Source organism: Coturnix japonica, chromosome Z (assembly GCF_054131305.1).
Source record: "Coturnix japonica strain WE chromosome Z, WE-NBRP24, whole genome shotgun sequence".
NCBI classification, from domain to species: domain Eukaryota; kingdom Metazoa; phylum Chordata; class Aves; order Galliformes; family Phasianidae; genus Coturnix; species Coturnix japonica.
The window spans coordinates 15,501,388-15,521,137 of record NC_140702.1 but is presented as its reverse complement, the minus strand read 5'-3'; the positions used below and the strand labels follow the sequence as shown (position 1 = coordinate 15,521,137).

The 19,750-nt window shown below is 41.1% G+C and overlaps 1 protein-coding gene across 4 annotated transcripts in view; it reads right to left on the bottom strand.

The window, feature by feature from the left end:
- Nucleotides 1–8,297: 8,297 nt before the first annotated feature.
- ELL2 (elongation factor for RNA polymerase II 2) overlaps nucleotides 8,298–19,750 on the bottom strand; it is a 48,465-nt gene continuing 37,012 nt past the window's right edge. For 2 of the 4 annotated variants that reach the window (XM_015849706.3, XM_085528433.1), the window contains exons 8-12: nucleotides 18,980–19,541; nucleotides 16,747–16,816; nucleotides 12,884–13,055; nucleotides 11,809–11,853; nucleotides 8,298–11,680 (exon numbers count right to left, since the gene is read on the bottom strand). In XM_015849706.3, the coding sequence (XP_015705192.2) occupies nucleotides 11,564–11,680; nucleotides 11,809–11,853; nucleotides 12,884–13,055; nucleotides 16,747–16,816; nucleotides 18,980–19,541 (966 nt within the window). In that variant the 3' untranslated portion in view covers nucleotides 8,298–11,563. Of the gene's footprint in view, nucleotides 11,681–11,808; nucleotides 11,854–12,883; nucleotides 13,056–16,082; nucleotides 16,138–16,746; nucleotides 16,817–18,979; nucleotides 19,542–19,750 lie in introns of those variants that run through there. The other 2 variants (XM_085528432.1, XM_085528434.1) reach the window with 2 other exon arrangements.

Here is a 19,750-nt window from a genome sequence, read left to right as displayed (position 1 = left end):
GTATTCCTTTCCACCCTTCTCAAAAAATGCGAGCGATGTTTCCTTTTTTACCTGAAGTGGGGGCATGCTAAGGACATTACAGTCCCAGGTTGTACCAGGGGAGGTTTCAACTGGCGGTATGAAGGAATTTTTCGAGGGGAAGTTGGTAAAGCATTGGAATGGGCTGCCCAGGGCAGTGACAGGGTCCTCTAGAGGGATTTCAGAGGTGTGCAGATATGGCAGTAAGGGACATGATTTAGTGACTGGACTTGGTAGGCCAGGTTGGTTTTGCAAGCCTTTTCCAGCCTAGAGGACTCTGTGATTCAATGACTTCAGGCAGCTTGTGTCCTCCTGTTGAAGCAGGGCATGAGGTCATTACAATGGACTCCAGCAACACGTCACACCCATCCTGCTCCTCACCGAGACAGAAAGCTGCAGCGTCATTTACATTTCTGTGCTGGGGCAGCCATACACCCATGTTCCGTGCCCCAGACCACTTGCAGAGGTTTGCAGTTCCCACAGAGAAGAAACTCTCAGCTGGGGGTCATGCCCAGGAAATGTTTTCTGCTGAAGCCATATGTGATGCCTTTTAATGCTGGTGTGGGATGAAAGCTGTGCCTTTGCCCTTTGTTTCCAAGTGCAATAATCCTTTACAGAGCTAAAGCACAGGGCGTCCTCACAGGCAATTTTAAAGTGATTTAACATCCTCAAAAGCAAAGAAGAAAACATGCTGTATCCACAAGAGATAGGCAATACACAGACTGAGGACTTTCCCCCTCCCTTCCTCCCTGCCTCCCTCCCTTCCTTCCTTCCTTTCTTTTTCTTTCTTTTTTGTATTATAGAGGGATATATTTATATATATGTATATAAATATATTATATACATAATATAAATTTTATATTTATTATATATACATATTTTATATATTATATGAATATTATATTTTATTCTATTTATTCTATTTATTCTATTCATTTATTTATTTATCATAGTCCAGAGATTTATTATTACAGAGAGCAGCAAATTCCTGTCCTGCTTTGTTTCTCTTTGATTTTTACCTAAATTACCATGGAATTTCTATAAGAACCTTTAAAATTAAGTTTCCTGTGAACTTTCACTCTGTTTTGCCAGATCAAGGGAGATGATCCTGCCTCTCCTGGAGTACTGCTTCCACATGTGAGTCCTCAGTACAGGAGAGATATGGACATGTTGGAGCACATCCAGATGAGGGCCACAAAAATGATCCAAGGGATGGAATATCTCTCCTATGAGGACAGGCTGAAAGAGCTGGGGCTTTTCAGCCTGGAGAAGAGAAGGCTGCAAGGTGACCTGAGAGCAGCTTTTCAGTATCTAAGTGAGGACTATTAGAAGAGGACAGATATTTTAGCAGGGTCTGTGGTGACAGATTTAGGGGAGATTGTTTCAAAGTGAAAGAGGGGAGACTTAGATTGGGCATAAGGAAGAAGATTTTTACAATCAGGATGATGAAACACTGGCACAAGTTGCCCAGACTGGTGGTGGATGCCCTCTTCCATGAGATAGTAAAGGTCAGCTTGGACAGGGCTCTGAGCAATCTGATGGATCTGTGGGTGTCTGTTTTCATTGTGTGGGAGTTGGACTAGATGGTCTTTAATGGCTTCTTTCAGCTCAAACAATTATATGATTCTGTGATTCATACACTCAATACAAATCTGATTTTTTCTTGGGGATGAGGTGTGAGGAGAAGGCAACAGATGAGGGCTGTGTTTTGTAAAGGCAACTTCAGGTTGCAGAGAAAGTGCAGGAAAACAAACTGTCAAGTTAATTTTATGTGTGCTTCAGCAGGTGGTTTAGAACATAGAAATTAAAGAATCCTGCGCCTTCAAAACTTTGCTCTTACACTGCAACTCTGTGGCTCTGCCAAAGGTTGTGTCTAGGAAACCTGAGAGGCAATGTGCTCTTTACTTCTTCAAAGTTTGCTTTGTGTTTGAAGCTGATGGGAATTTGCAATTTTGTGGGGCTACTAGGTTTCTCTTCTTCAGCAGTGCACAAACTGCAGGTATACGTGTCAAAACAGAAAGGCAAAGATGACTGTGTGCATGCCATCATCGCCTGCAGCACTGGGGCCAGAGCACCTTCATAAAGCTGGCATGTCATGCTGTAGAAACTTGAACTATTTGTGCTACCAGTGGTATAGCTGTCTGATTTGTCTATGCATAAACAGGAAGAGTTTTCTGATTATAATAACAAAGTTCAATTAATAAATTAAGTGATTCAGCTCTTTCCTTGTGTTTGTAGGGGAACTGCACCACGTTGTGAAGTGTTACATGTTGGGATGTGGTGGAGGCAGGGTGAGGTGTGTGAAGGATCATCACGATAACTTTTCTGCTCAGGAGTTGTTGTAAGGATAAACTATTTATAATAGCTGTGGAAAAAGCTCCCCTCCCAAAGGACCTGAGGATGCCCCTATTACTCCAGCCACTTCCATCTGGTGAGTTTCTTTCATTCTATGCACCCAGTTTTGTGTTCAGTTTGGATGTTCATCATTTTTGACCAAAATCTTGTCAAAGGTGTTCTCAGGCCCAAGATCTTCATGAAAATCTGCCGTACTTGCAGTTCCTAAGTCAACACTACTGAGTTCTCTCTATGTCCTATTCCCTATTCTTGCAGTGACTCACAGTGGACTGTGTGAGGCGCTCCTTGGGCAGCAGAGACATGAGCAGCCAAGCAGCTTTGAAATCTGAGCACAGGGAGGCAGAGCGGGACGCAGCCTGACCTCTAACAAACAAGCCATGATGTCCTTCTCTGAGGCAGACTGGCCTGTTTTCTTTCCATAACATTATGCCTCCAGAAAGAGCTGGCAGTGCTTTTCAGCAAACACTGGTTCGCTGACTCAAAACATCTTCATCCTGGAGGAAACTTTCCATGGGCAGAAATGAGGCAGTCTCTGCAGAAAGTCTAAAATCACAGCAAATCCTGCACCCCCTTTCTTTTGAACTGCTTAAACTTTATGCCAGTGGTGGAAAAAAAGGCAGACTGCCTGATCAGATGCAGATCCCTGCTCCTTCCATCAAAGCAAGCAGGCAAGGTGCAGGAGCAGGTGCCCACCGGGAGCAGCAGAGCCTGCAGCAGAAGGCAGGGGAAACTGCAGTGCTGTGCTGCAGGTCAGGCAGGGTAAGGATGAAGGCACTGCCCAGCCTGGTGAGAAACAGGCTTGGGTTGGTTTTAAGACCTGAAATAAAGCGCAGCAAATCTTCCTGCAGATTATTTTTCCTCATCGCCTCAGAGCTTTTGGGATGTAACTGAGATCAAAGGTGGTTTTGCAATGTACCTGGCTTGTCCACAGCCTGTGCATCCTGCAAGCTTTATCCAGAAGGCTATCTTGATGGTAGATCTTTGTGTTGGAACACGTTGAACTTTGGGGTGCCTGGGGGAAACTGAGCTTTCTGATAGCCACGACTCAGCTCATTTCTACTGAAGAACAATAGTAAATATTGTTACAGTAGTTTGCCACTGTACCTTGGAAAAACATGAAGCCCTGTGCATGGCTGCACTGAGTAAACACAGGAAAAGGATAAACTCTCACAGGGAATATGCCAGGTGTCGGCAGTATAGTCCAGAAAGGCAAGCTAACCCAGCCTCACTCCTGGAAGCAGAGACAGCTTGCTGTGTCCTTGCTGAAGTATTCTTGTGACTGTCATCATTTTGTTGCTGTCATTTTCCTTCTCCTCTGGTTATCTCACCTCTTGCTATTTGTTTCTCAGAGCAGTTCATCCAGCAAGGAGAGAAAGTCAGTGTTGACTTGATTGCCCTGTGATAGGGCAGTGAGCTGCAGGCTTTGCTGCTGGTGGAACTGGAAGTCCAATCATGGCAGGAGCTCCTTGATGGAGATGGTCTCCTTTGCCTGGTCCCCTCAGGTTCACAACTTCTTTTTGTTGACAATATCCCCCAGCTGCAGCAAGAGGGGAAAGTGCTATTAGTCACTTTTGACATAATGAAGCAATTTGAGCTGAAAAAAAGTTGTTTTTGTGGGTGCTGGAATTAATAAATTCTGACTTCCTACAGATTTGTCTTTTCTATCTGGTTATCACTGGAGCACCTAAGAAGGATGAATGCTCCAATTAAATTTTTTTCCCTGCTGCTGGAGGGAAGCCTAATATCTGCTTAGAAAAAAGAAGAAAAAATGATCTGGAAGAGGTATCTTGCATAGAGATGATTGAGAAGTCTGTGGGTTATTGCTCCCACTACCTACTCACAACAACAACAACAACACCCCAGAATTAAAAAACAAACAAACAAAACCCACAGCAAAACAAAGCATCACCACCCTGAAAAGCTAAAATAAAGATCTAATAGGAGAAGGTCCATTTGCTCCATGGCAGTTTCACAGGCAGCAGGGCTAGGGATGGATGGTTCTTGGGAGAGGTTTTGCTGCATGTCAGCAGCCTGACACCCTGCTGGGACAAAAACTCCAGGGAGATGTGAGATTGTTGGCTTGTTCTAGCTGAGGCACTGCCTCTTGCTGTGCTCAGTGTTTACCTTTCATTGCTCACCTCGGTGGTGGTCAATATTGACTTGTCAAAGACTTTAACTTGCTGCCATTTCACAGAAATCCTTCATCTAATGTTACATACTCACATGAGTTCCTTGCTTTATAATGGCTAAAATTTAATCATTAATGCTTTGTTCTCAGCACTGCTGTGGGAATTCATTGAATTAATATAAAATAAACATCTGAAAGATGCAGAGAGATTCTACTTAGGTAGAAAATCACTCTATTTGCTTTGAAATTTTAGAGAAGAAAAACCCAGTTTCAAGTTTTCCTTAATTAGTTGGTGATGTAGAGGATCAAATTCAAACAAAATCAGGTCTCCGTCTCTCTGTCACACAATTCTGTTGCTTTCTATGTTATGTGTATCCTTGTGACTCTTGCAGTAGCTTATGAGATTATTTCTCACGGCAGTTCCCCCTATTAGAAGACCAGAAGGGAATCAGAGCAATGGTCACTATTGGAAACAGCATGAACACAGCTCTGCAAGTCCCTCTCCAAGCTACCAAGGTCACAGGAAAAAACAGCTTATCTGCACTTGCTTAGAAAAATGTGATCACCAGGAGAGTTGGTGCATGTCAGGTGCAGCCTGGAGCCTCTCCAAGGTGTTTATATAAATCAGCCTTTTCTGACAAGGGTCAGGTTGGCACACTGCTCATGGCTGCTGGCTTTTGGTACGTGGTTTGAGGAATGTGTTTCTATGCTCCAGCATTGTTCTTCCATCCATACCTCAGTCCTGAGCACACTTGTTTCCTCTGTGAATGGGGTCTTGGAGATCTTCAAGTGCTGACCAGAAAGATCTGGTGGTTTTGGTTTGCTTCCTGAGTATTTTATCTGAAGGCCTGATAGACAAGGCATACTCTTGTCAGCCTAAGAAAATTCACTGTGTAAGAACATGGCTTTGTAAGCTTCATCACTACCATAACTTTTAATTCCAGTCCTCAGTTAATTCTTCTACCGGCGTCGTCACAAGATCAGTGAACAATCCAATCTTCCAGTGGTGCAGCAAAACCTTCCCTTCCCTTCCCTTCCCTTCCCTTCCCTTCCCTTCCCTTCCCTTCCCTTCCCTTCCCTTCCCTTCCCTTCCCTTCCCTTCCCTTCCCTTCCCTTCCCTTCCCTTCCCTTCCCTTCCCTTCCCTTCCCTTCCCTTCCCTTCCCTTCCCTTCCCTTCCCTTCCCTTCCCTTCCCTTCCCTTCCCTTCCCTTCCCTTCCCTTCCCTTCCCTTCCCTTCCCTTCCCTTCCCTTCCCTTCCCTTCCCTTCCCTTACAACCCCCCTCCCTTTTTTCTTTCCCCCATTAGAAAAGTTGGTTATTTAAAATAAGAAGTAATGGCCAAAGAAAATTCCTCTTTATTTTTAACAGCTATTTGCAGAAACTGAAGAAAATTTGCTGTGCTTCTGGAAGGCTCTTCTGATATCCTGCTCATAGGCAACTGCCATAGAAGGACTGATTATATATATGTACATCTTTGCACATAATCTGGAGAAACTTTGTGGAAGATGTTGACTGACAGTTGCTGAGGTAGTAAATCTTCTATTTAGAAATCAGTCTGTTTGCCTACAGTGCTTGCCAGTCCAACTGGCTGTTTCAGGAAGACTAGACTCAAGATGTGAAGATGTCTAGCCACTACTTCAGTTTGGTTCCAGCTCCTTTGCTGACATTTGCTGATCCCTCCATATGTCATGCCAACTCCCTAACATGGAAGTAGCTGCTTAACTTCCTCTTCTACCTCAACATTTCTCACCCTCTGTCCCATTATTGTCAGTGCCTTGGATGTTCTTCATGCAACCTACTTAAAGATTTCTCAAGAAAGGGAGGGTGAGTCAGCCTGGGTCTGATTGCCCTCTAGGGCAAGGTTTTGTGAGAAGAGAATGAGAAGGGCAGTGTCCTAGACTGTCATCAGTAGAATTCCTTAACCAGATAAACACCTTCTTAGATGTCCAGGCCTGGGTGCCCCTTGATGTTCTTCTTTCCCTGACAAGTTTGGCTGGATCTGACAGGTAGTCTGTTCTGTGCACTCTGTGTCTGGGAACACTTTACAGAGTGTTGTTTTACTCCAGGTTCTCAGGGATTTGGAGGTCAGCATCCTACACTCTGTTGTTTCTCTACCAGAACCTTATGTATTGTCCTTATTTTTATACCATGGCTGACATGAGCAAATGGACATGTGCAGAAGGAGAGCAGGTGCTGCTACCACCAGCTCCTTGACTGAGTGCAGTAGCATGGCACTGGTGAGTGAGGCATGAGCATCAGCTGCTCATGCAGTGTGGTGATGCTGACCTGGGATGCATGCAGATCCTTCTAGTCAAAAAATACCCTTCAGGATGAAGCCATGGCCCTTTTCTGCCCGATAGCTGGGAAGTGGCTTTCATGGGGAAAGCACTTAACATTTGTGCTCTGGAACACTGCTGTTGTTCCCACACATCACACTATCATTCTGTTATCAAAGCTAAAATAAGGTTGAAAGGCTAACTCCATGTGTACTGCTCCACATTTTTCAGCACTATCTTTATTTGCTACTTACAGCACTGCAAGATATTCTAGGATCAACCTTCCTCTTGTACCTCTGAGGCACTATGGTCCCTCTCTGTCAAATGACAAATTTGCGGCTTCCTCCAGCTCCCCATTCTGCCCATCTCATCCTGTGATTAAGCTGCCCCTCAGACCTGGAGGAGCTTTATGAACATAACCTCTCTGCATTTGTCACTGACTGTCAGCCTTATTCAGTGCAATGGGAATGAGCAGCATTTTGATCAAGAGTCCTGCTTGCTTTATCTTATCCCTGCTGTCACTACTGTAAATCTGTGAGAACCCACTCACTTTCTTAAAAGCTTGTGTGGTGAAATTTTGACTGTGTTGTGACCAAAAAAAAAAAAAAAAAAAAAAAAAGCAACAGAAAGCAATTTGCTGCAGTAAGAGTTCAATGGATATTTAGAAATCATAAAGTAAAACAGCATCCAGCATCTGCAGACAGTGGTGGCAACAGCTGGCATTTTGTTTTGGGCAATGGAAAAGATTAATCATCACCTAGGGTTACCTGAGGCCATCTTGTGCTTACTGTACAGTAGCGGTAGTAGTAGATGGTTTGATGACTGCATCTATATGTGCCACCAGTTGTAAGATTTTAGACACAGCAAATATAACTCACTGGGCGAACAGTATTTAAAAGTGAAAGCCTCAGAAGTGTTTCAGTTTTAGGGTTCCAAAAAGAGTTTCTGGTTTCAGCAGTGTCATATGTATGACTTCGGTTTTGGTTTGGCATTGAGGAATTTAGGCCTGAATGACATCTAGAAATGCACATGGCTATCAAATACGTGGAATTTTTCACACCCTAAGAAAAAGTTTAAGAGTGCAATGAAACACTAAGCAAAATAAGGATACCAGCTTGTAAAACTTTCGTCTATGGCTGTTTTGCAACCAACAATTAGCTGTTCAAAGTGATGCAGCTGTCTTGTACCGACCAACAGACAAGCACGTTCTATCACAGAAAATGCCACAGTTAGCTCACACAATTAGTGAGAGTCTTGAGAGTACTGCCACTTCCTCCCCTACTCCTTGCACATACATTGGCTGGGGAAAGCCCCATGACCTTCACCAGCTTCCCAAACACCTGACTGTGCTCAGTATCAGTGCTTTGCCAGAGCTCTTCACTGTGAATGTAAAACAGAAGCAGACACGAACCTCAGGGTCAGAAGGGTAGGACCTTGTTCTGTGAATGGTGCTCCTTCCCTACCCTGCCCACACCCCCCAGCAGTGCCACCTGCAGACAAGGACAGCTGCACACCTCAGGGTTGCAAAGAGAACATTTTATTGAACTCAAGTTGATGCAGAAGAGAAGGGTAACAACAGCTTAAGTGTTCATCGACAGAATGCCCCAAGATGTTTCACACACAGAGTTTTAATACAGTTTGCATGGAAACAACTGAAAGAAGTTTTACAATACTCTCTGAATCAGAAGGGGGAAGTCACAGCCCTGCTGTAAGCCTTCACGTTTCCCAGACGTGGCCCTCCCTTAAACAATTCCATATTCTTCCCCAGAAGGTGGTTATGGAACTGCTGGCCATGTCCCTTTCCCTTCAGGTACACGGAGTAGAGCAAAACTTCTGAGAAGAATTGTAGTTTAAAGTATCCATAAGTCTTCACGTGAATCAACATTAACCTATCCAGAAAGACTGGTTGTAACAACACTATTTAAGGAAAGCTAACAAATGAACAAGGTTACAATATCAATACTTTAACCCAACTTGTTTAAAACTCATTGAAGCAACTTTGCTTCCAATACTTACGTACATGTTTTACAAAACGCTTTCGAATATTTTTATTTTAATAAGTGACAAGATCAAATGAAGACTTGGAAGCAGTCAGCAGTGATCTGCTTCCTGTGATGGTTTTGAGCACAGCTGATATTTCAAAAAAGTTTTCTTTGGGCATAGTTTTCCCCCTACAAACCATAACAAGATGGGAAACCAGTCCTCATAACTTGTGATTTTTATTTCCAGATAGCTGGAGAGGGCTGATGCCCCCTCACGTCTCGGTGTTGTTTGAAACCACAGTGAGATCCAGCTTCCTTTCAGGAGAAGGAGCATCTGCTCCTCTACATCAGTCATTTGCTCCAGACCTGTTGTAGTGTATCCCCAGCCAGCATGCCGCCATCTGCAGTGCCTACTCATCTAAGCAAGCAGGACACTTGTATGGGGCAGGGCAATAAAGTCACAGGCCTAGAATCAGTGGGTTCTTCCACATCTGCCAAACAGGACTGGCAGGTCAAGGGCAACGAGAGATACGTATTGCAAAATAGTGCCGTAAATTTACATAGGCTGTTTGGTATACTTGCAAGGCTTAAGAAATGCTTGATGCAAATGAGCAAAACCTTCAATTAAGGTCTTTACAGTAGCTTGTCAGATCTCATGATGCACAGTGGTGGACCTCTCAAGTAGCATTAACCTCCAGCTGCAACAGATACACAGGTAGTAAACCAGAAGATGCATGCAAATACAAGTCAATCTTTTCACATAAAAGGAGGATAAAAATTTGTTAACTATACTAATCTCAGTTACATAGTGGTAGTACAACAAATAGTAACAACACATTTGGACAGCTGTATACCAGCACTGAATGTGTCACAATGGCAGCTGAAGCCAGATCTGTACAAACAGTTTTGCTGAAGAGCTCTACACTGCCAAAACAGATACCAGTATAAGAAGCTTCCCATTGTTTTAATCTAAGAAGACACTTGCTTGAAAATTGGGTTGAAATCCAGTTATCCAATGCAGATACAGCACAGTTAACAGCTCCTGCACTTAGGCACAAGCACTGCTGTGTGCGTACCTCAAGTGTTTGAGCCCACATGAATGCTGCTCTTACAGTTAAGGGGTCAACCCATCATGTTGCCATCTGAAATGTGGACGTTAAGCCACGGGATCCAGAGTCAGCTTGGCCTCAAATACGTCACGCAAGCCATGCAACATGCTGTTTCATCTTCATGACTGCAAGATATCCAAATCCACAGATTCAAGGCAAAAATTCAAATTCCCGTTTACTTGAATGCATATTTTCAAACATTTTCTGGTTTACAGTGATAGACAACAGTTTGGATTAGTTTTTTTGTGTTATTTTGTTTTGAATGCTGGAGATAAAGTGTATCAGAGATACTACCACTATTTTGGCAAACATTCCAAAATCATATTTGTAAACATAGTGCTTCCCTTTTCAATTGGCTGCATTTTGAAAAGACAAACATAAGACAAAGTTAAGATTTTGCTCTATTCTGACCAGATAACCCGTGTTTTCGCATGACAAAGCAAGCGATCTAAATCAAAATAAAATAAAAACTGCATGAAATGAGTATTTGTGCTGTTTTGTGATCACAGTATTTCATAGTTAAATACATCTGTTCTTTGTTATATTCCTGGCACCCAGGACAGAAATCTTTAAATATACATTTCATGTAGGCAATAGCTTCTTTGCATAACTCTCTTCAAAAAATACTTTATAGCAGTATATAAATAGGTAACCTACATGTTTAGTTTTATAATCTTGCCCCAAAACTATATATCTGTTTAATTTATTTTTTTTTGTAAAGTATCAATTTTACCAACATTAATAAAGCTGACAAACTATTGAAATGGAAATGCTCTCATCTTCCACAATAGAAGTAGCAATTTTATAGGAAAAAAAAAAAAATGTAGAGCAACACTCGTCAGTTGTTTTAACCTGAGCGATGTCTGGCCTACTTAGAGTAGTTGGAGTAGCAGCTTTGTTTTGTTTTTTTTTCCCCTCCTCATCATACATGCTCACACCCACACATTTTTGCATACACACAGAACAGGCACACACTTTCAGACACTGGTAGGCCATGTAGTGCTTCCCAGGTGTTTCAGCAAGGCGGGAAGCAGTGTAGCTAATAATTTAACTACACTAAATACACACAAGCAAACACCTTAAGGCAACCATTGCGATGGGGGGTTTAAGTTGCAGTGATGAGTTTCTCTAGTAACAAAGACGGGCTGCATATAGACTTATATACAACACCTTTTTAACCCTCCAAAACAATGTTTTGTGTTTTTTCTTTTTTTCTTTTTTTCTTTTTTTTTTGTGTGTGTGTGTGTTTGTTGGTTTTTTTTTTGTTTAGTTTTTTTTTTTTTTCCTTTTTTTTGTGCAAATTTCTAAACCTTCTACCATTTAAGGCAAAGAGTTTGCATTAACAAGAAAGGTCAGAAAAATAGCCTTATATTTATCCAAAAGTATTTCAGTTCGCTACACTATTTTCTTAAAATGTGCACAACTTCACAGTAGATGTACTGAGTCCCAGCACCTACTGATAAAATGATTTAAATGGACAAACATAAGTCTTGAAGAAAAAAAGGGACCAGAGAAAGCAGCTTCAAATATGCATATAAACAACAACAACATCAGAAGTAGTCAACTCAAGTATAGCTAATACTGAAAAACTTTCGTAATGCAAAAGTTCAGTCTTCATAGAATCTTAGAGCAACTCATCTATAATTTTAAATAAATAAGTTTCCATTCATTCACATGTGCTGGTCCAAGCAGAAGACTAGTGCTGTAACTCTGATTGCTGTTCGTCAAATTCATATATAAGTCTTTTAATGTGAGACAGCTTGTTATAGAGATATTCACATCTGCGTTTCTCCTCACAGTAGTTGGGACTAGACTGCAAAGATAAAAAGAAAATTAGGGCATGAAAATATCTGAAGTCCAGTTTACATGTCCTTTGCTTAAGAATAGCCAAAAGCCCGTTCCAGTAGTTTCTAACTCCCACAAGCCTGGTGCCACACATACCTGTTTTATCTTTCGATACTCTTCTAGGACTTCCTCATTAAGCATCTTAAAAATAAATAAATAAATAAATAAATAAATAAATAAATATTTTAAAAAATGAAATGTGAGAAGAATATGAAGAACATTTTGTTATTACTAGAAAATGCAACCAAATAAAGCATTAAGAAGTTTTACTCAAGGTATTTTCTTATCCAAGAGTCATCACTCTTCTGAGTCACAAAAAATCACAGACCGACAAACACAGAACACAGCCCAGCTCTGCAATTAAATCTGTAAACAAGCAACAGGAAGAAAATGCGTTTGAAGATTCTCTTTGTGAAGTCATTCATGCCACTGTAAAATACTTGCTTTCACAGAGAGCTTGCTTGGGTGGAGTCTCCAAATACAGGCTAAATGACTTGTTACATGGCTTTGTGAAGCCACAGAAGTCAAGAGTTAGCCAATGTAGGGTCAGACCACGTATGTGAGTTCAGTGAAGCTTCTCTCCTCGGTCTGATTGAGCAGTACCAGGGATTTTAAAATACACCCTGTGCTCACAAATACATTTGCAAGCTGTGCAAAAACTTACAAAAGCTAGATAGATGCTACCAAACATCCTCAGAACACAAAAAGAGTTTAAAAATCCCAGTAATGTACAAATAATGTCATCCCAGGCTTGAAAGCTGGAATACAAAGCTTGTAATACCCTTCTTTGCTAAAATTTATGGTTAGAAGCCAAGTAAGTTTGTGGCTGTACATCTTCTTAAATATACAAAATTAGCTTTTCCCCTTTAAATAATGGGAAACAGCAAGTCAGCAAAGCCTGGGGATTATGGTCCTTTGGTTCTTCTCCTTTCTCATCAGTGCAGCAGTACTCAAATTCACCAGGATGGTGTGAGATGGTCAGTAAAACTACAGCCAGTCTTGTAACACATAACATACAACTAGTTACTTGGTCACCCCCTTGGACACTTTAAACACATCGATGTAATTTAGTGGATTTCTAAACTGAAGCACCTGCCCATGCTGAAAATGCAGAATTTTGTAGGACATTAGATGGAAATAAGACAGGCTTCATGGTTTTACTCTTCTTTACCTGGTATTCCTTGGACCCTGGAGAAAGCTGCTTTCGATGTTCCCCAAGCTTCATAAATTTTCTGGTAATACTCTCCATCCGAGTATGCAAACTCCTGTATTCCTCATACTCTGCATTGAAGTCATTCTTATAACTCTGGCGTTGCTCATACGAGACTATAGCTTTGTATTTTCTAGTACAAAACACAAATACATATTCCATCTTATACAGAAGACACATCATGGTATCAAACAGATGCAGCAATAGAATGGTTAACAGCTGAACCCTGCCCTGCCTTACCTCCTCTGCAAGGACAGTGCTACCTATTCTTCCGAAGGTTAGGAACTTGGTGTCTCTACCCAGAGACACCAAGAGGTGCCCAAGCACTTCAGCAGGATGTGCTATGAGCAACAAACTAATTTTGTGACAAAAGCACCAAAGGATTCTTGAGACAGAACTTCAGCTACAGAGAAGGGCAAAGTCAGGTGGAGATATAAACAAAAGACTAACATATGCCTGCCCTGTGCTGGAAGCCCTGCTGGGAATGACAATGAGGGAAGATGATCTGTGGACTCTGGACTGCTGTTGTAATAAGACTAGTCATGTTTAAACACAAATGGAGTGAAACAGTTCAGTTGGAAAGGACCTTCAGAGATCATCTTGTCCAACTGCCTGACCACTACAAGGTTAACTTAAAGTTAGAGCATGTTGTTCTGAGTACTATCCAAATGTCTCCAACACTGTCAGACATGGGGCATTCACCACCTCTCTGGGAAGCCTGTTACAGAGTTTGACCAGCCTCTTGGTAAATAAATTTTTCCTAACGTCCAGTCTGAACCTTTCCTTGGCATGTTTGTGCCATTCTCGTCAGATACCAGGAACACAGCCCAGTGCCTCCCCCTGCTTCCCATCTTCAGAGAGTTGCAATGGCATTACTTCCTGGCCTTCTCTGGACCAGACAACCCAATTGCCCTCAGTCTCTCCCCACAAGATATGCCTTCCAACCCTGTTAGCAGCTTTGTTGCCCTCCTCTGGATGTTTCTGAGGACCTTAACATCCTTTCTAGATTGTGGAGCTAAAACTGCAAACTGTAATACGGTGAGGCTGCACCCGTGCTAAAAGTAGTGGGGAAAGCAACTCTTGACTGTCTGGTCTGCTGTTTTTAATTCACACCACAATGCAGGTTGCCCTCCTGGATGCCAGGGCACACCGCTGGCTCACAATGAACTTGCTGTCAACCAGCAACTCCAAGTCCCTTCCCACAGAGCTTCTCTCCTGTCATTTGTATCCAAGACTGTACCAGACAAGGTGAGGAACCTGGTATTTTCCTTTGTTGAACTTCATGCCATTGATGACTGTAGCCCCATTCCCTACCACCTTCTGAGCTCTACTGCTGAGACAGTTCATCACCCAGCGTAGGGTGAACCTGTTTATCTCACGGTTGGGTTGCTCCAAAGGCCTTACTTGAGATATAGAAAGATTACATCCACTGCCTTCCCTTCACTCACTAAGTAGGTGACCTTATCACAGAAGGATATCAAATGATTACGGCAGGATTTTCCCTTCATGAATCCACACTGACTGTAACTGATAACAGCTTTGTCCATTAACTGACTTCCTGTATCCCCCAGGACAATCTTCTCTGTAACTTCTGCAGGGACTGAGGTTAGGTTTACAGGTCTGTAGTTTCCTGGCTCTTCTCCTATGCTCTTTCTGTAGATCACTGTAATGCTGGCTAGTCTCCAAGATTAGACTAGTCAGCAGAGACCTCCCCAGACTCTCACAGTCTTCAGAAGATGGTTGAGAGAAGTGCAGCACTAATGTTCATAAGTCCTTCTTGAGTTTAATCTCACCTGATCCATGGGATTATGAACACTGAGTTGCTGCAACTGTTACTGTACAATTCTGGTGACCATAGATGGCAAATCATAACTCCTCCAGTCATGGTCCTCCATGTCAGAAGATCAGGCAGACAAAGATTTGGCATTATTAAATACTGAGACAAAAAGGGCATTAAATGCTTTCACCTTTTCTTAAGCCCTTTTGTTGGTGACCACCTGTATCAACTAACAGTACAGTGTTTCCCTTTGATCTCTCCTTTGCTGTTGGCATACTTGAAAAAGCCCTTTTTGTTGTCTAACACCACAGTGGCCAGCATCAATTCAAGTCAAGCTTTTGCTTTTCCTGCTTTCTCCCTGCTGCAGATGTGACTGAAGCTCTGCACTCTCTCCATAAATCCTGACTCTGCTGCTTGAAATTGTATGTTCTCTGCCCTAATTCTATGAGGGCTTCCCTATTCAGACAGGCCTGTCTTCTGCCCTGCTTGCTTGCCTTGTAGCAGAACAGAATTCAGTGATCATGGGCTCTCAAGAGGTGATTGTAGGAAAGTGATGAGAACTCACAGAGACCTAGAGCATATGAAGACATAGAACAAATTACCAGAGGACACTGCTAACTATCTGCCTGAGTAGCTTCGGGTTTGCTTTCTTAAAATAGAGTGCTGACCTTTTTTTCCTTATGCCAAAAATTATGAAGTCAACTATTTCATGATAGCTATGGCAAAGACAGCTATCTACAGTCACCTCTCTCTGTTCTCAACCAGCAGATCCAGGAGGTCACCCTTCCTGGTTTACTCACTAAATATCTGTGATAGGAAATTATTTTCAACATACTTTAGTATTATGCTAATGATTTATGTAGTACTTGGAGACAGAAAGAGGAGCTAAAACAAACTAGCAAAATCCTTTAAGCTGGATCAACCTGCAGGTTTGCTCAAGGGTTCAATCTTTTCCTCAAGACAAGACAGATGCCTGAAGCAGGTCCATGTAACTTATTTCCATTAAGCTATAGCCAACAGGTAGATTATCTGTACAATTATTTGAAAGGTTGCTCCACTCACAAAGAATTCTCCACTGAAGTTTTTACACCCAATCAGAACTTAACCTGATGAAATCTTACACTATCTTTTTCCCTTCTTAGCAAGGCTTAGAGTCTCCCATCTGAAATATCAGACCGCATAAAATGATTGTATACCTCTCTATGAGCAAAAAAGATTTCAAGTCATCTTAGAAAGCTCAGTATCAATGCCTTCAGCTTACATGGGAAGCAGGGGTCAAAGAAATGAATCAATTTTAACCCAGGAAAGGTTTGGAATTAAACACAGGTTTGAACAGCCCAACACTTCAAGCATGAAACTGTAGCTCTGCAAAACAAGACTTACCCTGTCTGCCCACATCACATCATTGCCTTAAATATGTGGAAGCTATTTCTCTGTCCTACAGAGTAAAGGATAATCTTTCTAACTGAAAGTTAATTTTATTATTTTAAAACAAACAAACAAACAAAAAAAAACCCAACCAAACAAACAAACAAAAAAAACCAACCACAAAACCAAACATTTACCAACATGTTGATTCTGCTATTACACCACTACAAATTCAATTCCTTAATGCTTGTCTTATTACAATTATGGCATTCAGCTCTCCTTTTGTCTAAAAAGAAAGCAGCACACAAACCTACATGTCTTTTTATTTTGGTATTCAAGAAGAATGAAACTAATTTTTATTTTTATTTTTAAATTTACCAAAGCATATTAAAAATTGTTAACATTTTTTTCTCCCTTGAAATAATTAAAGGCAAAGCTCAGATTTCAGAACTTAAGGGTACTTAAACAAGGCAACTGGTTAACATAAGATGTAATTTTATAGTAATGGCAAGTTTCTTTATAGGAAATTGTCATTATAAATGAATTTGTTGTTATTCTCCCACTACATTTAGGTAACTATAACAATTCTGTAACTATAACAATTCTGTAACTAAACTAGATTTTTTACAGGTGATTTTTCAATAAGTGACAAGAGTTTTTAAATTATCGCTTTACTCACTTGAAGTAGTTTGGTAGTTCATTTCTTGTTGAAGAAGAATCTGCAGAGGCAGTGCATGTTTTTTGAACTCCTATACAAAACAGAAGTTTTGAAACTTGTGATAAACAGATTTTTAATATAGCCAAACAAATAAGAATCTAAGGGGCTTGAAAAAAATCCTGCAGAGCTCTATTCTCACAGTCAATTACTGCAAACAAGCTCTGTACATTAACAGGGCTCACACAACCTTTTCCACAGTATACAGTACTGCAGTTTTAGAAGAGTGTATGTCTATTTTATTTCTCAGGTTCAGCACGACCAAAGCATTAACCAGAGGTCAACTTTTATTAATTCAAGACATAATGTGGCATTTGCGCAGCAATTCAAGTTACACAGCTTGAATAGCTGCACAACTAGGTAGCTTGATTTATACCGGCATTCAGGTTCCAGAGGACTGCAATACATAGCATAGAAAGTTGAAGTTCATTTTATGACACAGTTTTATCCTTCCCTGCCCTTTTTGGATATCCAAAGCTAGATTTAATTTCAGTACTCTTCTAGGCAGGAAAGTCAAGGCTGTTGTATATGGGTTACTAGCACTCAGACTTCAATAAACTGCAACAAAGAGATGTTCCTCATCAATGTAGCTATGCCAAGTTTCCAAGTTATTTACACTTATAATTGCTCTTACAATGGCAGTATAAAATCACAGTACCCCCCACTAATCATTTTTAAAGAAATATTTGAAGACCCATCTATCATTTTGGTAAATAAGAACAGCTTCCTTAAGGAAAATTAAGCTGGAACTGGAATTAGTGTTTTTTTCTTGTATCTTATCAAACCCCTGCCTTTTTAAATTTGGTGTTTGTTGGAAAGCTAAAAAAAAAAAAAAACTAAAAAAAAACTCTGTAATGTTAATGATCATCTTATACTGCCACTGTCTAAGCACATTATCTCTGCTAACACTCAGCCATTTTTACAAATCTGTAAGCCACCTGAGCAAAGGAAAACAGTTATTTTATGTTGTTCTACAGAAGTTGATTACATTCAGTGTTGAAATTATCATGAGGTATAGCAGGAGGCACAGTAAAAAAGTAGTACGGAAGTTAGAACAATATTTGAGAGAAATGCAACCAGTCGTTAATAAACACTACTTCTGTGAAGAATTTTACTTTCTTTACTGTGAAGCATTTCACTTCCAAGAGCTCAAGCAATATTTGCTTACAATGCCAAGCCCATTTAAAAGCTTAACTGTAGAGATCAACTTCAGAGTTAATACAGAGTTTTATTTCCCTAGCCATTCGGAGTTATATTGCTGGAATATGGAGAAAGATGCTCACGTGTTGATAAAATCAAACATGAATACTTTAAAGGTAATCTTACACCACATGTGGACATGAGGCAGTACAACAGGGGAAAAGACCAGCTCAGAGCACTTTTTCTACATGCAGAAGAATACTTCAAAGGGGCACCTTGAGTGCTCTAAACACATCTTCAAGCTGTGATAGCGAAAGGCCAAACCTGACTTCTAGCCTGCTTTAGTAGTGAGTTCTGTGGCTAAGATGGAGGTGATCTTACAGGACTGTTAAAACTAAAACTCAAGGAAACTGTATGTCAGTTTATGTAGGTTTTAGATTTTCCATGAAAATGCAGATTGCCATGAATCTTATATTGCAATACATGATCAAAGGCATTTATGTCTGAATTGTATGCTTTGGTAAACTACCACAGAGTACCTGTATGTCAAACTTTCCTAATTCTGTGTTATTAGTGTGCAGGCTTTTATACTTGTTGATCAAAAAACGTGCAGTAAACTTAAATGAACTGTCACTTAATGGAAGTCAAATAAAAAAGTAAATCCATTACATTTGTTTTTCTAGCATCTAGCTTTTCCTATTAAAGAGTTACTTTTCAATATGCACCCATGGAATATTTCCGTGAGAATTCTTAAAAATGTACCTAATTTTAGATAAGACTCTAGCATAACAAGTTCAGTCTCAGATCTAAGTTGTTTGGTGGGTTTTGTTTATTTTATTTTTTCTTTTTTCAAGAAGAAAATGGTAACTAAAATGTAATGAGAGGAGAAAAAGAACTATTTCCTAATTCTTCATTATCATAAAGTAGGGACAATGGTAAGGAACTTAAAATACAGCAAGGGCAAAAGTAGACTTCTAATGTTTCTAGTCATTGTTTTTCTATCATCTTTTCAGAAGGCCCATTCATGCAATAGTTAAGAGAAGCAGCATATTAATACCTTCATCTGACTCCAAACCAGAGGGTCTTTTCATAGCGGCAGGCTCTTCTTTTCTAAGGTCCGTTTTACTTTCAAATAGTCCTTCATCTTTCTGCTCACTTGTAGTGTCCTGGCTTTTTATTTGGTCCTTCTCCTTATGCTTTTTGGGCTTCTTCATGGACTTTTTGTACAACACATCCTCCTCACCTGAAAATGTGGGATGTTCCAATTTACCAGCGGCAGGTGCTGGGGCTTCCAAAGGAGTCCGAGAGGTATATTTTACTTGCTGGTGCTTGAGGACACTGCTGCTGCTTTGGCTGATGCTATCTACAGGCAGATCTTGCGTCCCACACCCCTCAGGTGTGCTGGGGGAGATGGAGCTGGCAGTCTGGGGCGGATTGGAGGCAGGCGGGTGGGCAGCAGGCAAAGAAGGTGGGTTGGGTGCTGCAGTGGCAGGGGCTGCCTTCTTTTTGTGGGGAGGTGAGTGCCCGCTCAAGGATGGTGGGACTCGACTGGTGAGGTGGGAGATCCTCGGCTTCTTGTTCATCAGGGGATCAGTGAACTTGAAATCCATGGGCCGTTTCTGCAAAATAAAATGGATTAGTATCATTCAGTTGAATGAAACACATCTAAGAACAGGCAGCTATTGAACATAGATCTATCACCTAAAGAAGAGATGACAAGGAACAGGTCGAAAAAACTGTTCTAGTGCAGCTGCCACTGCAGCTATTTCTCCAGCTCAAACACAGGTTCATGCCTTCCTCAACAAGCCTGCTGTGCTTATGTTGATTA